Genomic DNA, 18869 nt, shown 5'->3' on the forward strand with positions numbered 1-18869 from the left:
ATCAACTCCCTGCTGGACCGCTCCGCCCAGTGCACACACTCTCTCACACACGGCTCCCACCCTGCTGCTGACACAACACACGCCAGAACAGCAAGCCTGTCGGCAGACCAACCTGGCAACGGTAAGAGATAACACAAGTGTGTGTGTGTGTGTGTGTGTGTGTGTGTGTGTGTGTGTGTGGGAGAGTTGGTGTTTGTTGTCAGCTAAGAGACATTAGGGGTCCCGTTACAGCTGCGTGAGTATTTGTAGGTGGGTGTGTGTGTGTGTGTGTGTGTGTGTGTGTGTGTGTGTGTGTGTGTGTGTGTGTGTGTGTGTGTGTGTGTGTGTCTGTGTCTGTGTCTGTGTGTGTGTATGCACGTCATACTGTATGCATGTGTGTTTGTTATTGGGATCCTTCTTTCAAGGCTGTGGTTTCCTTGGCGAGGACTCTGCTGGTTCTTCTTTCCCTGTTAATCAGTGTCTAGTGACAAAGAACACTCCCCTTTACAAAACACACACACACACACACACACACACACACACACACACACACAATGCACACATACAGGTAGAGCTGTGTGTGTGTGTGTGTGTGTAAATCACTGTTTGCAGGTGATAGGAGACGGATTGGAACATCGATTGAGAAAATCTTTAGCGAACTCATTATAGGGCAACCTGTCACCACATATGGGATGGAGAAGAGAGGAGGAGAAGAGAGGAGGAGAGAGGGCAGAGGAAAAGAAGGAGTGTGTGTATGTGTGTGTGTGTGTGTGTGTGTGTGTGTGTGTGTGAGTGTGTGAGTGTGAGTGTGAGTGTGAGTGTGAGTGTGTGAAAGAGAGAGTGTATGTGAGAGAGAGAGAGAGATGTGGACATGTATTAATCACATTACACATGTGGTGTCAGCAATCTCTATTCATCAGTTTTTAACACACACTCGTCCTCTCTTTCTCTCTCTCTCTCTTTCTCTCTCTCTCTCTCTATTTAATCCAAGTTTGTACACACATTTGTATATCACTCACTCATTCTCGCAAACACACACACTCACAGTGTTGAGGCTGATGTACATGTAGCAGTATTCTCAGCATACACACACACACACATACACACACACACAGATACACACACACACACACACAGATACACACTCACCTGTTGTGGCTGGTAATGTAGCAGTATCCTTAACATGGCACCCCTCTCACAGAGCTCTAATCACCATGTGCTAAATGTCATGTCAGTCATTGTTCCTGCTAATCGATTGGCCAATTAGCCTTCTGGGTTTTCTCCTGCCATACTGTGTCAGTGAGACGACGCTCTGCCATCGACCACGATCTGAAGCTAATGAGCATCTCAGCTCTGGACTTCAATAAAGAAAACAGGAAGAAGATCAAGACAATCCTCATCAATGTCCAACAATAAAGACTTAAACATACAAACCGCATGCATATTAAAAACTTGACTGTTAAAAAAATTCAGTGTGCAGACATACAGCTCTGGAAGAAAAAGAGACCACTGCACATTTTTCTGATGTCATCCTACGGTTGCTGAGTGACATTCAAATAAGTTAACGGTCATATTCAGATTTGCAGTGATCTCTTAATTTTGAATATATGACCTACCCTGGAAATCCAGAGTTCTCGCGAGAGCACAATGGAATTGTCTCTGCGAGACACTCTGCCAATGAGCAATGATGCATGTTACTTTTACCCCTTGCTTCCCGGGGAACCAATCAATATATGATGATATACGTTGGAGGTCTGTAAACATTGGTCGTAGTGTTATCTAATTGCATCGAAGTCCGGAATCATTCAGAGTAAACATTGGTCTAGTGTTATCCAATTGCGTGCAGTGAGATTTTCAAATGCATGCTGGTGCCGTCCCTCGAGTTGGGCCATTACATTGTTCGTGGCCAGACCCTTAATCTTTCTAGATTACCAGGGTCTGGATTTTCCAGGCTATATATGTGACCAGCCGTATGAAAACCAGCCACATGTCAACTCATTCAAATGTCTCTCAGCAAGCGCAGAATGACATCAGAAAAAATGTGCAGTGCTGTATGTCTCTTCAATTTTCCCAGAGCTGTACATTAGTATTTTTTTAGCCTCGCCACCTCGTCTCAGCCTTTGGGGGTTTCACATTCATATTGCAGGTTTGATCTCGTGTCATGCAGCCACCCCGACAGGCTCACGTGCTCAGCTAATGGTCAGCAACACAGACAGGAGATGGACTAATCTGAACCAGTTTCAGTGCAGCAAGATGGCTCAGCACAGCGTAATGTGTGCTGTGTAGTGACAGATAGGGGGTGGGTGGGCCTGTGGTGGAACGTGCGCACGGTCCTGTAGATTTGCATGAAGCCAATGTAAGGGTTAGCGGTAGGTGTATGGTGAGGGTGTTTCATCCACCTCAGAGGCACATCTCTGCAAGGATGTATCCACCTCAGAGGCACATCTCTGCAAGGATGCTCATATGTATTTACCTCACCCACCCTCATCCTCACCCTCATCACACACACACACACACACCCTACCCTCACCACTTACACACACACACCACACACACACACACACACACACACACCCACACACACTGACAACCCCCCATCCCCCCACCACCCATACACCCACACTGACAACCCAAGGCCCCCCCCCACCCACACAACACAGCATAATGCAGTACCAGTGTATGCATAAAGGCTGAAGCCATTGATCAACTGGTGCTTTAAGTCAGGGTGCCTCATTATTCAGTGTGTGTCTGAACATGTGTGTGTGTGTTTTGTTGGTCTTTAATCACTGTGAGATGGGGCAGCACTCTGTGACTGATGAGTTGAGTCCATTAGGTGTGTAGAATCACTAAAAGCCCCAAAGCCCCCCCACTTACCCACCTGCCCCAGAGAGATCCCTACACAACCCCACACAACCACCCCCTCTCTGTCTCTGTCTCTCTTGCTCTCTTTCTTTCTCTCTCTCTATCTGTCTCACAATGCTCTATCTGCATTTTCTCTTCTTTGTCTTTTTGTCTTTCATTTTCCTATTTTCTCTCTCTTTTTTTCTCTCTCTCTCTGTCATTCACTCTCTCTTTCTCTGTCTTTCTCTCTCTGCTCTCCGCTCTCATTAATATTCTCAGTATTGAATGTGCGCCGCTGTGTGATGAAAGGATGTCGGTTGTTGATGTCTGCCGTTAGTGAAAGATTGATTGGTGATGTCTGATCATCTGTCTTCACAGAACTGAGCATGTCCAGCATCGGCAGGGAGGGCTGGTCACCAGGGACGACCTTTCCGAGTTACTCCCACCCCTTCCTGTTGGACCCGTACATCACCATGGAAACGGAGGTTGGGGAGGATGGCGTGGAGGAGAACATTGTCTATCTCTGACATCCCAACAACACTCATAAAGAAAGACTCACAGAAACGATCAGAAATACTCAAGACAGTGCACGACTCCTCAACAGATCCGGGGCTCATGTGGGCCAGAGCCCACCCAGTTGCCTGATTAGTTTCACACACCACGGCATACTGCTTCAGACCCCTGTGCACTAACACACCACACACTGCTTCAGATCCCTGTGCACTAACACACCACAAACTGCTTCAGATCCCTGTGCTGCTGTGCACTGCATGTACAATCAGTCAGAATGAGGAGGCCTGGTGTGGAATGTCTTAAAGGTGTTTCTAATGGTACACATTTTAGTTGGCTTCATGGAACTTTAAACTCAGTTAGAGTCGGTTGGTTACTAGTGGCTGGGCTTTAAAGCCACAGTCTGTGATTCTGGCGAAAGGTTGTTGATATTTAAACTCATCAGCCAATCAGATTGTACCCCTTCCTAGTCCCTACCATGATCCATAAGCACCATGTTTGTTGAAATAGAGTTACGGGCTGTGCATTTAAAGGAGCACTGAAGAGCCCCCAGGGGGGAACAGTATGTTTGCACTGCTGAGTCACACACACACACACACACACACACACACACACACACACACATATAGAGAGAGAGACTGAGTTTTTATGCAGGAGCAGTAAAGTTTATGGTGCGTGGCGTGTGATTAAGTGTGGAAAGAAAGAGAGAGCAAGAGAGTTAATGAGAGAAGAGAGAGAAAAGAGGGAGGGAGGGAAGGAAAGAGGAGTGTCATTGTTTAATATGGGAGTGCTCGATCCTCGCTGAATTTGGCCTCATCCTCAACCACAACTGCCTTGCATTTAAAGTATGCATAAATGTGTGTGTGTGTCAAGATTACGTAAATTGAGCAACCTGATTCTGTCGCTTCTGTTCGCAAGCACTGAGGCACATCGTCCACCCTTGAGTAGAACCCCAGACACACACATACACACATGCACACACACACACACACTGGAAAACGCTGTGGAGATCAAACTTCAAATGACTCTCGGTTCATTAGGACTAAGTCATACGGATCCCAATGGCCAGAGAAGGACCATTCTGTTGAGTGACCTAATGTTCTCTGAATCCCTGAGAGCGCTGAAGTGATTGACAGATCCTGGCTAACTACCAAATACGTGCAATCACAATCTCAGCCCGGCCTCCAAGCACTCGGATAACGCCCGCTTGGTTTTGAAGGCATGTGTCAAAAACACTTCCTGATTGCTTCTTCAGCGAGGAAGACTTAATCTGGATCATTTTTTGTCTTTCCTTTTACTCTATTTTGTTTTGTTTTGTTTTTGTGTTTACTGTTTTGACATGTGTCACTGTGGAAACTCTGCCGTGTTCCGAGGTTGATTAGCATGCCATGCACAAACAAACAAACACACACACACACACACACACACACACACACGCACGCACATCATAAATATTTACCAGCATCAAAAATAGAAGCTCCCCAAACAAGACGACACGTATGCTGTTCCGCGTCGTTCCTCCCCCAATTGGAGTACCGGAGAACCTTGTCCCAGATTACTCATCCGGAGGTTCTCGGCACTACCGGTGCCGCTGCATGGTGTAATTGGCACGGCGGTTTGGGGTTGGCATAACTAATAGCAGATGCAAGTCACATTCATATTCCCGGGAAGTGTGAAATAGGCCTCCTATTTGCATTGACAGATTGCTCCGATGAGGCCAAAACAGGTTTGGAATAATGTCACACTGCAGGGACCTGTGTGTGTGTGTGCGTGTGTGTGTGTGTGCTGCGTGTGTGTGTGTGTGTGTGTGTGCGCGGCTGTGGTATCTAATGAATGTGCCAGACATTTGCAAATTGAAAAATAAAAATTGTAGTATGTGTGCCTGTGGTATCTAATGTGTGCATGTAAGATGAGCATGCAGTGTGTGTGTGTGTGTGTGTGTGTGTGCGGCTGTGGTATCTAATGTGTGCATGTAAGATGAGCATGCAGTGTGTGTGTGTGTGTGTGTGTGTGTGTGTGTGTGTGTGTGTGTGTGCGTGGTGTGTGGCGTGTGTGTGTGTGTGTGTGTGTGTGTGTGTGTGTGTGTGTGTGCGCGGCTGTGGTATCTAATGTGTGCATGTAAGATGAGCATGCAGTGTGTGTGTGTGTGTGTGTGTGTGTGGCTGTGGTATCTAGTGTGTGTGTGTGTGTGTGTGTGTGTGTGCGGCTGTGGTATCTAGTGTGTGCATGTAAGATGAGCATGCAGTGTGTGTGTTCTGCTTTCTCCACAGTGGCTGTTCAGTGTGTGTTCATATATTTACTCTTATGGCACTCCCCTTAAGCCTGTCACACACACAAACACACACACACACATACGCTATATTCTGTCTGTGTTCTCTTCATTGTTCCACGTCCAGTTTTGTGTGTTCAGTTTTGTGTGTTCAGTTATGTCGAGTCTTTGTTTCACTATTGCTTTGCCGTTTTGTCCATCGAAATCACAGTGAACGTCTAGCACCGATTGGCCAATTAACCTTCATTCATAATCTGGTTTGCACTGTACGTCTTTCAAGTAATCGCCATGGTAATTTCAGCACCAACCAGTACGGCAGTGTGAGCTTTTTGTATATATTATATTTCTGTGAGAGCTTGTGTACTATACTTCTGAGAGCTTGGCCAATAGCCTCTGCAGTCATTGTTATCATGAAGTTTGCCTTATGCCTAAACTAAATAACCTGTGCCTCTTGTAGTTGTCTATACTATTCACACATATACAGTATGAATATACATTTTGCAGACATTGTTTTGTGTATATTATTTGAAAGGACATGCATGTGCTAGAGTGTAAATGATTATGTTATGAACATTTTTTTTTAATTTATTACACATTGGATAATGTGTAAATGAAGAACATTTCATTGTTTTGTATGCTGATGTATTCTTCTGTATCTGTGTATGTGGCCTTAAATGAAACAGGACTATACTCCAGCCCAGTGTTAGTTTTTATTTCTGCTCTTTACTGCAGTGTGGTGTTGATTTGATCAGTGCAGACACACATCACAGTCACGTCCAACCTATTTATACAGTCTAAGGTTCCAACACAGCCGAGCAGTGGGCATAGTGGGTCTGCAGTCATGCTGCTCAAGCACATTGTGTGTTTGAGTCTGAAAGTTTTTGTGTGTGTGTGTGTGTGTGTGACTCAGCTGCCAGGCAATTTAACTATTGTGATGCAAGTGATGTGGTCAGGCAACTGCATGAGTCAGTCTGTTGCCTTCCTCCTCCTCCTCCTCGTCCTCTCTCTACTGTTCTCTCGCTCCTATTGTTCTCTCTTTGTCCATCCTCCTCTTTCTCTCCATCTTCCTCTCTTTCTCTCCCCCTCTCTGTTTCTCTCCATCCTCCTCTCTTTCTCTCCATCTTCCTCTCTTTCTCTCCCCCTCTCTGTTTCTCTCCATCCTCCTCTCCTTCTCTTCATCACACTCCCTCGCTGGGTGATCCCACCACTCTCCTGCTCAGAAACAGCATCCGGCCATTACCATGGCAACATGGCAACTTGCTTGTTTCTGAGGTGAGGTGAGAACAGCTGCGTGATCGGGTGTGGGGGAGTTGTGTGTGTATACTGATGTGTGTGTGTGTTTTCTGTAAAGGTAACATGAGGAAAAGAAAACTGCGCATAAGGGAGAAATATTAATGAACTTTCCTCTCCAGAGACCTCATTCGCGACACACACACACACACACACACAGTTACAGAATACATACATCACAACAAAATCAGAGACTTTCCTTTCAGTTCTCTCTCTCTAGAGCCCCCTCTATCATGCAGTTCTCCAACTGTGTGTGTGTGTGTGTGTGTGCTTGTATGTGTTTGCTGAGGTCCCCAGATGTCTCTGTAGTGGGTTACTCGTGCTGTGTGGTAGACACCACTTACGTCATATGATGCCACGATTCCAAAACAAGGCAAGGCATCCATTACGTTAATGTGATGTATGTGTGGTGAACTTGAACTACTGAGCTGAAAAGTCATTACACAGATGTGTGTGTGTGTGTGGGGGGTTATCACGTAATTCTCAGTGTCTTTAGCACACAGAGAAATGCCACACTGTGCTGCACACAGTCATTACTGCATAGAGAAATGCCACTATGGTAATTATACAGTAATACATACACAAAAGATGATAAGAGAGGGCAGCATCAGTTGCTCTACTGGTTGATGTCTGTAGAGATTGCTTTACTTCTCTACAGTGTGTGTGTGTGTCCGTGCGCCTGCTTGCATGTGTTTGTGTGTGCGTGTGTGTGTTTGTGGATATACAATCAGTGTGTCCTCTTTACTCTTCTCTCCTTTCCTTCTCTCCCCTCTCCTCTCTGTCCTCTCATCTCCTCTCTTCTCCTTCTCTTCTATCCCCTCATCTCCTCTCTTCTCCTTCTCCCCTCTCTTCACCTTCTCTCCTCTCATCTCCTCTTCTCACCTCCTCTCCTCTCTTCTCTCCTATCCTCTCATGTTGATTCCCCTTGGGGATCAATAAAGTATCTATCTATCTATATCCTCTTCTCCCCTCCTCTCCTCTCTTCTTCTCCTATCCTCTCATCTCCTCTTCTCCCCTCCTCTCCCCTCTTCTTATCTCCTATCCTCTCATCTCCACTCTTCTTCTCTCCTATCCCCTCCTCTCCTCTCTCCTCCTCTCCCCTGTCCTCAACTCCTCTCCCCCTTTATCTCCTCTCCTCTCTCCTCTCCTCCACTCCTCTCCTCCACTCCTCTCCTCTCCTCTGTTTTGGTTCTGTGCTGGATGACTAATAGCCTTATCAATGCAGCCTCATTAACAGCAGCCAGGCCGCATTCACCAGCTGCATCACTTTTTTCATCATGTCTTTTCATCACTCTTCCTTTCTCTCTCTCTCTCTGTCTATCTCTACCTCTCTCTCTCTTTCTCTTTCCTCTTCCTTCCATACCTCTCATATTTTATTTGTTTATTTGTAAGGTGATTTTGACATTTTAAAAACCATGTATACAACCAATATACAACCAAACCGACCCCAAAACACACACACGCACACGCACACACACACACACACACACACACACACACACATAAAGGTAGATATCTAACGGTGCTGACTAATGTGTGAGAGAGTGTGTGTAAAAGAGTGTGCTCTCCCCAGGGCGCTCTAATTATTTTAGTTGGCGTTGCGATATAAAGCTGTCAGAGGCAAATATACACACCTGCCATTAAAGGCTGTACCCAGCCCAACACGTTTATGGGCCCACCGCAATAACAGCCAGCATATCGGCCCTTATTGGATTTCTGAGAGTACAGAGATATAGTGGCAGAGCCACCGTGGCACACACACACCTCTCTCTCTCTCTCTCTCTCTCTCTCTCACACACACACACACACACACATAAAAACACCACTGAAGCAGCAAGTTGTTCTATGTTTTATTTTTATTTACTTTTAAAAGACTTCTGGGAACTATCTTTCTGTCTCACTGTATCAAGTTTTGTGTGTGTGTATGTGTGTGAATGTGTGTCTGCTTGGTCTTGTTGTGTGTGTGTGTGCATGTGTGTGTTTGTGTGTGTGTGTGGGACATGTTAGGTACCCTACAAACAGGACTCAATTATTTTGTGTGTGTGTGTGTGTGTGTGTTTATCTACCCACTTTCTTCAGGACATGAAAGTTTAGCACACAGGAGATACCAGGGTATGAAGAGAGGCTCAACCCTCAATCTGTGGCTTACACACAGACACACACACACACACACACTTTATTTGGGTGCATGGGTATAGAAAAGATCGCCTACGCCACACAGCAAGGCTGCCTATAACAGCTGATATGGAGCAGAATTTGACCAGCTGTTTGGATTTTCTCTTAGATAGGCCTGCCAGTCGCAACCCACTAATAGTTAGTCTGTGAACATGCCCCAGGCTACCAAACATTAATGTTACCAATTTACATGCATACTGTAGCCTACAGAGCACTGATCTTTCCAAGTATTGGCTTATGCTTAGTCATTTAGTCATAAAAGACACCGAGGGCTCTATCGTGCGTCCCAGCACAATTGACTTTGTATACTCGCGCTTTTGTCTTTCCTATTTTGCAGTCAGCGCATATTGGAATTTTCCCTCCACAGGTACGTGTCTGTAAATTAGGGAATTGATTATGCCCACCGGCGGTTCAGCCCGAAAAAGGCGAGGCGTGTTCGGCAAAACTGTTCACTGTTGATATTTTGCAGTTTCAGAAAACAATTCCGCCACAGACCAGGGAGTTCCTCATAAAATAGCATCAGCGCCCAAGATCCGCCCACAAAGTCACTTGCGTTTTGCGCAAAGACACTTCCGTTTCAGACCATTAAAATAGAGCCCCCTGGTCTAAAGTCTGTGGCGCAAATGCAGATGCTATTTTAAGGGCGCATGCATGACCACAGGCCTGCATGAATGAATGCGTTGCACACCAATGTACAGGCACCCCGTGTACAGGCGGAAACATTCAAAGCCTTGATAATATTTTGTCCAATTCGGTTTTGTTAGATTGCATTGGTGACCTAAAAATTTAGTAGCCTATATAGTACAACATCTACATGCAATATCTTTACTACAACAACGCCTAAGTATGACCTATTAATTTGGACAACTTTGAACAGCCCTATAAAGGCTAAAGTTACCTTTAGTTTTGTTCCAAGTTACCGTTGTGTATGGCTTTAAACATCGCGTGCGCTTTAACATCAGCCTAAGCATTATTTCAGCTGCGCTAAGGTTTTAACCCTCAATTTGACCCCAAGCAATGTTTACCTGCGTGAAGCTGGCCCCCCATGTTATTCAAAAATGATTAAAAACACTGCTATTCGTTTGTGCTACGTTTGTGCTGGTTTGTGCCGTAAAAATTATCGTTTGTGCTGTTAAGGGTTTTAAGTAATTCAACTTTTACATTTTCTGACCAGTGACGTCACTCAGCCCCCCATACTTGTCCAAATTTCCCCAAAATAGTCTCAATCGTTAGTGCTACGTTTGTGCTGATTTGTGCCGTTAAAAGAAACATTTGTGCTACTTCGGTTTTTAAGTTATCAGGCTTTATTTGTTACACGCATGAGGTCACCCAGCCCCCCATCAATGTCCAAATCTCACCAAAATGGTCTCAATCGTTAGTGCTACGTTTGTGCCGTTAAAAGAAACATTTGTGCTAGCGGTTTTAAGTTATCAGGCTTTATGACGCCACGCAGCCCCCATCAATGTCCAAAAACGTGGTCTCAATCGTTAGCCTTTGCAATGCAAACGCCTATGATGTGCAAATCAGTAGCCTTTGCAATGTATGAGTGCAAATAGTAGCCGTGTAATAAAGCCTACTTACGTGAAAACCGAAGTAGCAATATTGCCAGCCAGGGTTCCAAGGTTCATAAAGGGGTGTGGGGGGGTGGGGTTGTTTTGTAGGGCTTTTGATGGTGGTTATTACACTCTTGTTAAGTACCTGTCACAAAAAAACTGGGTAACAATATTAATTATAATCATTTTCTGAGGGTTTATTTAGTTGGGGACAAATTGACCCCAAGGATAAAGAGTGTCGGTAAGATTTGAGGATAACACAAGGGTTAAGCACCACAATTTTGCCTACCTTGTTGTAGCCCATCTGAAATAACTCCAAGCTTTGTTATGTTCCCTCCATCCTTTCGTTATTTTCAAAAAACGTTTTATATCCATGATGGCCTTGAAGTCTTGAGTTAGTGAATTAGCTTAAATCAGCTTTTATCTGCTGTTAACCAGCAACCATAGATAGTACAAGAAAGCAGCAAGTATGGCTACAATTTCTGTAGTTGCTGCATCCATTCATTGTTATTCTCTCTCCTGCTCAAACAAATGTGGTGCGTGCATTAAGTTGATGATAACGTGTTTACAAACTCTACTTAACAGAAAATATTGTAAATAGCCTACTGTCATGCAGTTCATGGGATACTGTGCAGAGTTGAAAGTTAGGTCAACTTGGAAACGGTTTCTTGTTGTTGAGTTTGCTGAGGGTAACGCAATGCACACTTCGCTCCTCTCATCTATACATCGTAGTTCCCATTTCTGCAAAAAGTGGGTATGCGCTATATGCGGCGCATAGGGGCGCAGAACCATGGGGGCGCCAAAGCAATGGTAAAAAAAAAAATAATAATAATAATAATAATAATATATTTGGTGTATGTTTCTAAATCATTTCTCCATTTCTTCGATGTTAAATAACATTTTAGAGGACTAACAGGCTAGAGTAGGCGCCCTATCTCATAAGATTCTATCATAGAATTTTGACATAGAAGAGGGAGTGGGGGCCATGAGCTGAGAGGAGCAGGTGCAGTAGTGAGTTTTCGTCTATGGAAAAAAGATGGATGAAGCAAAAAAAAAGCTGTCGGGGCTAAAATAGAAAAAGAAAGGGAAAATGAGATGGCATGTCAAGGGATGCGACAGTAGTTAAATAAGTGAATGGTGAAAAGCAACAGGTAGGATTTAAAGTGTGACGTCTGTGCTTGGAAGCACACGTTTCATGTTCATGCTATTCATGTTACCAGACTAACTAGCATTTGCTAAGCATATGCCGATTGAAACAGCCTATATTCAATTCATAGCTAGGTGGCTACCATGCTCATACTGCACTTTTAATGGTAAACTGCAAACAGAAATGTCACACTAGCAACAACTCATTACACGATTCCATTTCCTAACAAGACTCCTTGTAATAACTTAATATTGTGCTGTCAATGTGGCACAAACAGTTAAAGTTGGATCAGCCTTATCCGGCTTTGTGAGCAACAGCAGGCGTTATGAGAACCGTTTAGACTCTCTTAAAGTGACAATGCGACATCTAACAATACTTCAAGTTCAAATCGGCAGAATTTCTTAAAAAATAATAATATGTAATACATTATTGACCTTTTGTTTTATTTTAGTTGTTTGTGTTTTTTTTTTTTTTTTTTTTTTTTTGGGGGGGGGAGCAATTTGTTGTTGCATACCCCTCAAAAAATGGGTAGCTGCGCCCCTGTCTGTAAACCATACATCATTTCAAAGAAAAATATTACCACTCGAGGGAAATCAGTGTGGTGTCCATTAAGATGTGAAAAAATAGGCATAAATCTAGCGTACACATTTTCACGAATCACGGATGTGTTGATGACATAAATTAGGAAATATTAGAGGACTTAAGGAGACGTGATGTTGAATTGCATGCCGATGCCATTTAACCCAAATGCCCCAGCGGCAGCACGGGAGAGAAGAGATTAAATGACGATATGCATTGTCTATAGAGGTAATGTTAGATTACATTGTACATAGCTGATTCAGTGAGAGTGATCCCAAAACATCGGAAAGTATGTCTGTGTGACAATTCTGTATTACATTTTGTCAAGAGGAAAAATCAATAGCTGACCGTTCCTAACTGAACAGTAAAATTATAGCGCTGTGAACGCTCCTGGCTGCGCCTGGCAAATACCACCATAATAGCAATCAGCTATGGAATAAGCGTGCCTGTTGTTAAAGGGAATGTGAGATGACGCCCTGATTGATTTATTGCACGTTACGCCCAAACCACACCCATGATTAATGTAGCTACTTCAGACCACCCCATTTTAGATTTGCGTCGGGCGCAACAGTCAAATATCCCGCCGGTAAAATAGCATCAGCGCCCAAGATCCGCCCACAAAGTGACTTGCGTTTTGCGCAAAGACACTTCCGTTTCAGACCGTTAAAATATAGCCCCATGTCTATAGGTCATATATGGACACACACAACCTATCTCTTGGATTAACTTCCTATCAATCTCTATCTAAGAACACAACACACGCACACACACACACACACACACACACACACACACACACACACACAGGTGCCCGTGCCTGAGCAGAGCACACACACTCTGCTCTGTAATTACCTTGACAGCTGTGTTCATTAGCAGAGCTCTTATTAGGACCGGCCCACTTTACTTCCTCTGGCTTTGATGGAGTTAGGGAGAAGCACACACACATACACACACACACACACACACACACACACACACACACACACACACACACACTCATCTGCTAGGTCAGAATGCAGCCGTGTTTGCTAAACATTGCTGTAATTATACACACATCAGCAGCCTTTGATGAGACAAAGGAACAGAGACATACCTTCATACTAAATGGAGCCAGCTGCTGTGATCTGTCTCAACCGAGCCTCCCTCTCTCTCTCCCTCCCTCCCCCTCAACCTCACTGTCTATCTTTCTTTCTTTCATTTAATCTATTTTCTCTTACGTACGTAACGTGACGTACAGTATAGTGATCTCTCTTTTGTGTGCTCACGCCATGTGTGTGTGTGACACAACACACACACACACACACACACACACACACACGGCGTGAGCTCCTCTCCTCGGCAGGCCTTTAGTTTGTGCCTGATGTGGGTGTGGTGAGACAATGCATGACTAACTCTCTCTCTCTCTTTCTCTCTCTCTCTCTCTCTCTCTCTCTCTCTCTCTCTCTCTCTTTCTCTCTCTTTCTCTCTTACTCTGTCTCTTTCTCTTTCTCTCTATGCTCTGTGAAGTTATGTATATTGTATGTGTCAATGCATGCGAATGTGTGAATGAATTTGTGCATTGTATGTCAATGTACTCTTAATTACAGTGCATGAAAATGCTGTTCTGTTATCCGAAGTCTTCTTCTTCTTCTTCTTCTTCTTCCCACCAAATTTCTGTATCTAATTCAGCTTCAACCGTTTAATGTAGAAACTTCGTTCAAACTTTGTAGCGTAGGTCTTGAAAAGGACACTTGAGGAATGTATTTTTCACTTTTGTAAACTTTATACTTTTTGAGATTAACAAAAAACAAGCTTATTTTTCCCCATAGACTTTGCATTGGCACTATGACATCACAATGGGCTAATTAACTTGATTTGCACCTGTATCAACTTCCAACTGCTCAACTAGGACCCATCAAAGGGCCAGTTAAACTGATTGTAACTGTATCAACTGCTTTCTGCTCAACTAGGCCAACTCTCTCGGTATCTCTCCATTCTACAAGGATATAAGGCACATTCCATCCAACTTTCTATCCATTCATCCTCCTAAAACCATTCACTCATCCACCCATTAAACTATCCATCAACATCCATTAAACAATCTGCCTGTCAAAATCCATTCAACTTTCTGTCTATCAACATCCATTACACTATCTACAATCAACTTTTAAACTATATACTCTGTCTCAGGCTTTAAGCATACAATCTGGCTCTCTTAAGACTACAGATTCTGTTCAACTATTTCCTCTGCCCACAACTGTTTCAAAATAAATGTCCTCACTACAATAATTCCCTATACATTTCACCCTTACACCGTTACATTTCAGATACAACAATTTTTTTTTTTTCAATTTTCCAAACAATTTAAGAGCTTGTACTTCAACTAGTAAATAAAATAAAATAATACACTATTATACCCCCATATTTATTTTTAATTTCCTTACCTTTTAAATTATATATTTAATACTTTTCACATAGTGTTAATTTGCTCGGGCGGTTGCACCACCTGACATTTTGAAGGTTTGATATGACAAAACATAATATATATATATATATATATATATATATATATAATTGTTATGATATGTTCAAATTATACAGGTTTTGTAGAATAAAATGATGCTTGTTATGAATCATTTAAAATTATTTTAAACCAAAGAAATGGACACAGAAATCTGTATGTCACGTCATTGACCCGTATGTGTGTGTGTGTGTGTTTACAGTAAGTTACAGTATGTCCATTGTACAGTTGTTGTAGAGGCATCCTGACTGAGCTTGTCCCTTGTGGGCTGCCATACATAAAACAGTGATTACTCAGGGGACCTTCAAGCTGATAATGGGTGTTTATTTCTCTTCTGTGCACGAACAGGGATAACTCCCAAATATGTGTGTGTGTGTGTGTGTGTTTGTGTTTGTGGTTAAGCTGAGTCCTGACACATTTGTGACGCAGGAGGACTAATAGTGAGGTGGGGGTGTTGTCAAAAAGGATCAGCCTAATTAGTGTTGGGAAACACACACACGCACACACACACACACACACACACACACACACACACACACACACATACATATAATGACAGACCTGTGGGAAATGACACCTGAGTTAAAGGCCTCTTCAGTGTTTAAATCCCCTTCAGTGTTTAAATCCCCATTATTGTGAGTCAAGCGGGGAAAAGTGCCGGTGTTGCTGTCATTGGACACACACCAACACACACACTTACTCTCTCACACACACACACGTGTTTGCACACACATCAACACACACACTTACTCTCTCACACACACACACATGCATGCATGAATGCACGCATTAAAAAAAAAACCTTTGCAAGATAACAGGCTTCAGAACACCTGAGAGAGCACCTGAAGCTGGTGTGTAAAGTGTTTAACAGGTCACATAACGTGTGTGTGTATTTCTGGAAAGTTTGGGTGTGGGACAGAGCTTCACACTATTATATTATATCACTTGTCACACAGTGACAGTGACCCTGTAGTGACATGTTGTAATATGTCGTGGGATTTTGTAAAGCAGTAAAAGGAAATATTCATTCACACACACACACACACACACGCACACATCTAAAACACACTGTTACACACACCTTTTGGTCTCTAAGGTCTGCATCCCAGTCACTTTTGAATATTCCACAGTCACGACTCAAACTAAAAGGAGACCGCGTATTTGCTGTATTTGCACCAAGACTTTGAAATACCCTCCCAATAAATGGACATCACAAGTATTAAGGTTTTGCACCTCCGTTCTAATGTTACGTAACCGTTTGTTTACAACTAGAGTGGTACAAGAATGGTAGGCAAGCCTACAACAGTCGGGATGCATAGGCTACACATAGTTACAAATAGCTTCAAAATTGAAATTTTGATATTTTGATTTAAAATTTGAAAATTTTAATATTGACCGGGATGCCGACCACTTGTGTAGGCCCTAACAGTTGGTTTTACAATAAGAAGCAAAAAGGCGACGAACGACAGTTTAGCCTACCTATCCTCATGGTTGTGGAGGATGATCGTTAGCAGCTGTGAAGTCTTTTATTCTCAAGATGGCCTAATGGTGTAGCCTAGGCTACTGTCTACTAAGACGTAGGCTAAAATACAACTATCTACAGTCCTCCAAAAATGAATTGCCAGAGATAGGCTATGTAGGGGAAAAGTGCAGCATTTTAAACATGGCAAGAATATTTTTACCGGAACAGTTTGGTCTAATTTGTCTCGTTAAATTCGTGCTTGTGGACATCAATCACTTTCTGTCTTTCTATTTCCAGTTATCGTGAGTGTCATTTGATTATATAATTACAACAAATGCTAATAGATGAAAACAGAATAGACTCATGTGCTATAGCCTACATGTCAGTTAGGCTAACTCCCGTATGTCAAAATAAACTGATTTGATCCTATGAATTGTTTAGCGATCACACACAACAACTTAACACAGCAACCTCAAACACCACTGCTGTTGAACCTAGTATAGGCTAGCTGCTACTGCTTCAGTCATGTAAGAAATAAGCAGGTTATTATCTTTACCCGTTTAATCAAGTCCACATGACCAAAATAACAGCATATTTAAAGGGTGCGCTAGCATAACAGCCTAATATAGCCGATGCTGCAATGGATAACTAATAAAAAGTTTCATACAATTAATGAACTTTATCACTCACATTCTGAGTTTTTCTGGGTGGTTATATATCCATGCAGATCGTCTTTGAATAAGCCATCGCTGTTATAATATGTTACAGGATTCATGACTTTAACGCCATTAATGTTACATGATGCTGACTGACGCTGGCTATAACTGTAGGCTACTGATTTAACGTCTTTAACGTACCGTTTAGAGTCTACTACCTACCAAAACCTGTCGCTGTTCAGTTGAAGTTAAATAATCAAATATTGTTTGATTTTGTGTCAATTTTCAGAGGGAAGACATGTTTCTTTCTGGCCAAATTCACAGCTTCTAAGAAAAGTCTATCATCTTGTAAACCAGTTTTTGAACAGAGAAAAAGTTAGGCTACCATTAGGCTACATGCAGGTTCTCCCATAACGTTATCGATACAGATCAATGCACCAAATCAGGCGGGTTTTAGCGAAATATACGTTCCTGTGACAGGCTATCAAATTGAATGGGGATAACGTTTCATCATCACCTTTATTGATGCCTGAAATGTAGACATTGCTGAAATACAGAGATGTAGCCTACTGAGGCAGCTGCAGACAACGATGTTCAATGGGTTCAACTTTTGATTTGCCTACCAGGTGGATGTAAACAAAGCTATAGAACCTAGAATACGTCACATGAAAAACGTTAATACCAACCCTAACTGCTTTTAATCCAGGTTTAACACACACTTTTAATCCAGGCTTAACACACACTTATTCTGTCTGGCATTTGGCAACTTCTGCTGATCCTGAAACTGGGTTTTGGAGGACAGTATTATTGTCATGTCTTTGTCTGTACTGCATGTTTGTCTGTGGATCTTTGTCTGTACTGCATGTTTGTTTGGGTCTTTGTTTGTACTGCATGTTTGTCTGTGGGTCTTTGTCTGTACTGCATGTTTGTCTGGGGGTCTTTGTCTGTAATGCATGTTTGGCTGTGTCTGTACTGCATGTTTGTCTGTGGATCTTTGTCTGCACTGCATGTTTGTCTGTGGGTCTTTGTCTGCACTGCATGTTTGTCTGTGGGTCTTTGTCTGTACTGCACGTTTGTCTGTGTGTCTTTGTCTGTACTGCACGTTTGTCTGTGTGTTTGGTATGGTCTCTTTCTTTTTCTTATTTTCTCTGTGAAGCACTTAAATGTGCTATATAGATTAAACTTACCCACTTATTTACTTACATCTTGTGGCCAAGCACAGAGAGAGAGGAGGAGAGAGAGTCCTGGGTGTATTGTGTGCTGTGATGGGCCTTTGGGAGTTGAGGGAGGTGATGCGTAACACACACATACACACACACACACACACAAACACACAGAAGTGATGCGTAACACACACAGCTCACAGCTGCTCTGGGAGAGAAAGTTGGGGAGAGATGGAGCAAGAAAGGAGAGATGGAGGGGGAGATGAGGGAGAGAGAGAAGGGGGTGCGGAAGGAGGGAAGGGGAGGGGAGGTGGAGAGAGAGAGGGGAAAAGAGCGAATGGGAGAAATTAAATAGTCAGATTTGGGAGAGAAGATACAGAGAGGGAAAGAAAGATGGAGGGAGCAAGAAGAATAGAGATGGGAAAGATGGAAAGAGAGAGGAAAAGAAGAAGACATAGAGAAGGAGAGAGGTAGAGAAGGAGAGAGGTAGAGGTAGAGAAGGAGAGAGGTAGAGAAGGAGAGAGGTAGAGAAGGAGAGGTAGAGAAGGAGAGAGGTAGAGAAGGAGAGGTAGAGAAGGAGAGAGGTAGAGTAGAGAAGGAGAGAGGTAGAGAAGGAGAGAGGTAGAGAAGGAGAGGTAGAGAAGGAGAGAGGTAGAGAAGGAGATGATGGACATGAGAAAATGAGGCAGAAAGAAAGAGAGAGGGAGGGAATTACACAGAAAAAAAAGTGAAGAAGCGAGAAAAA

The 18869-nt window shown here is 43.2% G+C and overlaps 1 protein-coding gene across 4 annotated transcripts in view; it reads left to right on the forward strand.

The window, feature by feature from the left end:
- Positions 1-5295, forward strand: part of arhgef28a (Rho guanine nucleotide exchange factor (GEF) 28a) — a 47816-nt gene extending 42521 nt beyond the window's left edge. For all 4 annotated transcript variants that reach the window (XM_048258965.1, XM_048258964.1, XM_048258966.1 and 1 more), the window contains 2 exons: positions 1-121; positions 3199-5295. The exon at positions 1-121 is cut by the window's left edge and continues 207 nt beyond it. In XM_048258965.1, coding sequence (XP_048114922.1) covers positions 1-121; positions 3199-3347 — 270 coding nt within the window. In that variant the 3' untranslated portion in view covers positions 3348-5295. The remainder of the gene's footprint in view (positions 122-3198) is intronic.
- Positions 5296-18869: the final 13574 nt, after the last annotated feature.

The sequence above is a fragment of the Alosa alosa genome, chromosome 12 (genome assembly GCF_017589495.1).
Source record: "Alosa alosa isolate M-15738 ecotype Scorff River chromosome 12, AALO_Geno_1.1, whole genome shotgun sequence".
In the NCBI taxonomy this organism is placed as follows: Eukaryota; Metazoa; Chordata; class Actinopteri; order Clupeiformes; family Clupeidae; genus Alosa; species Alosa alosa.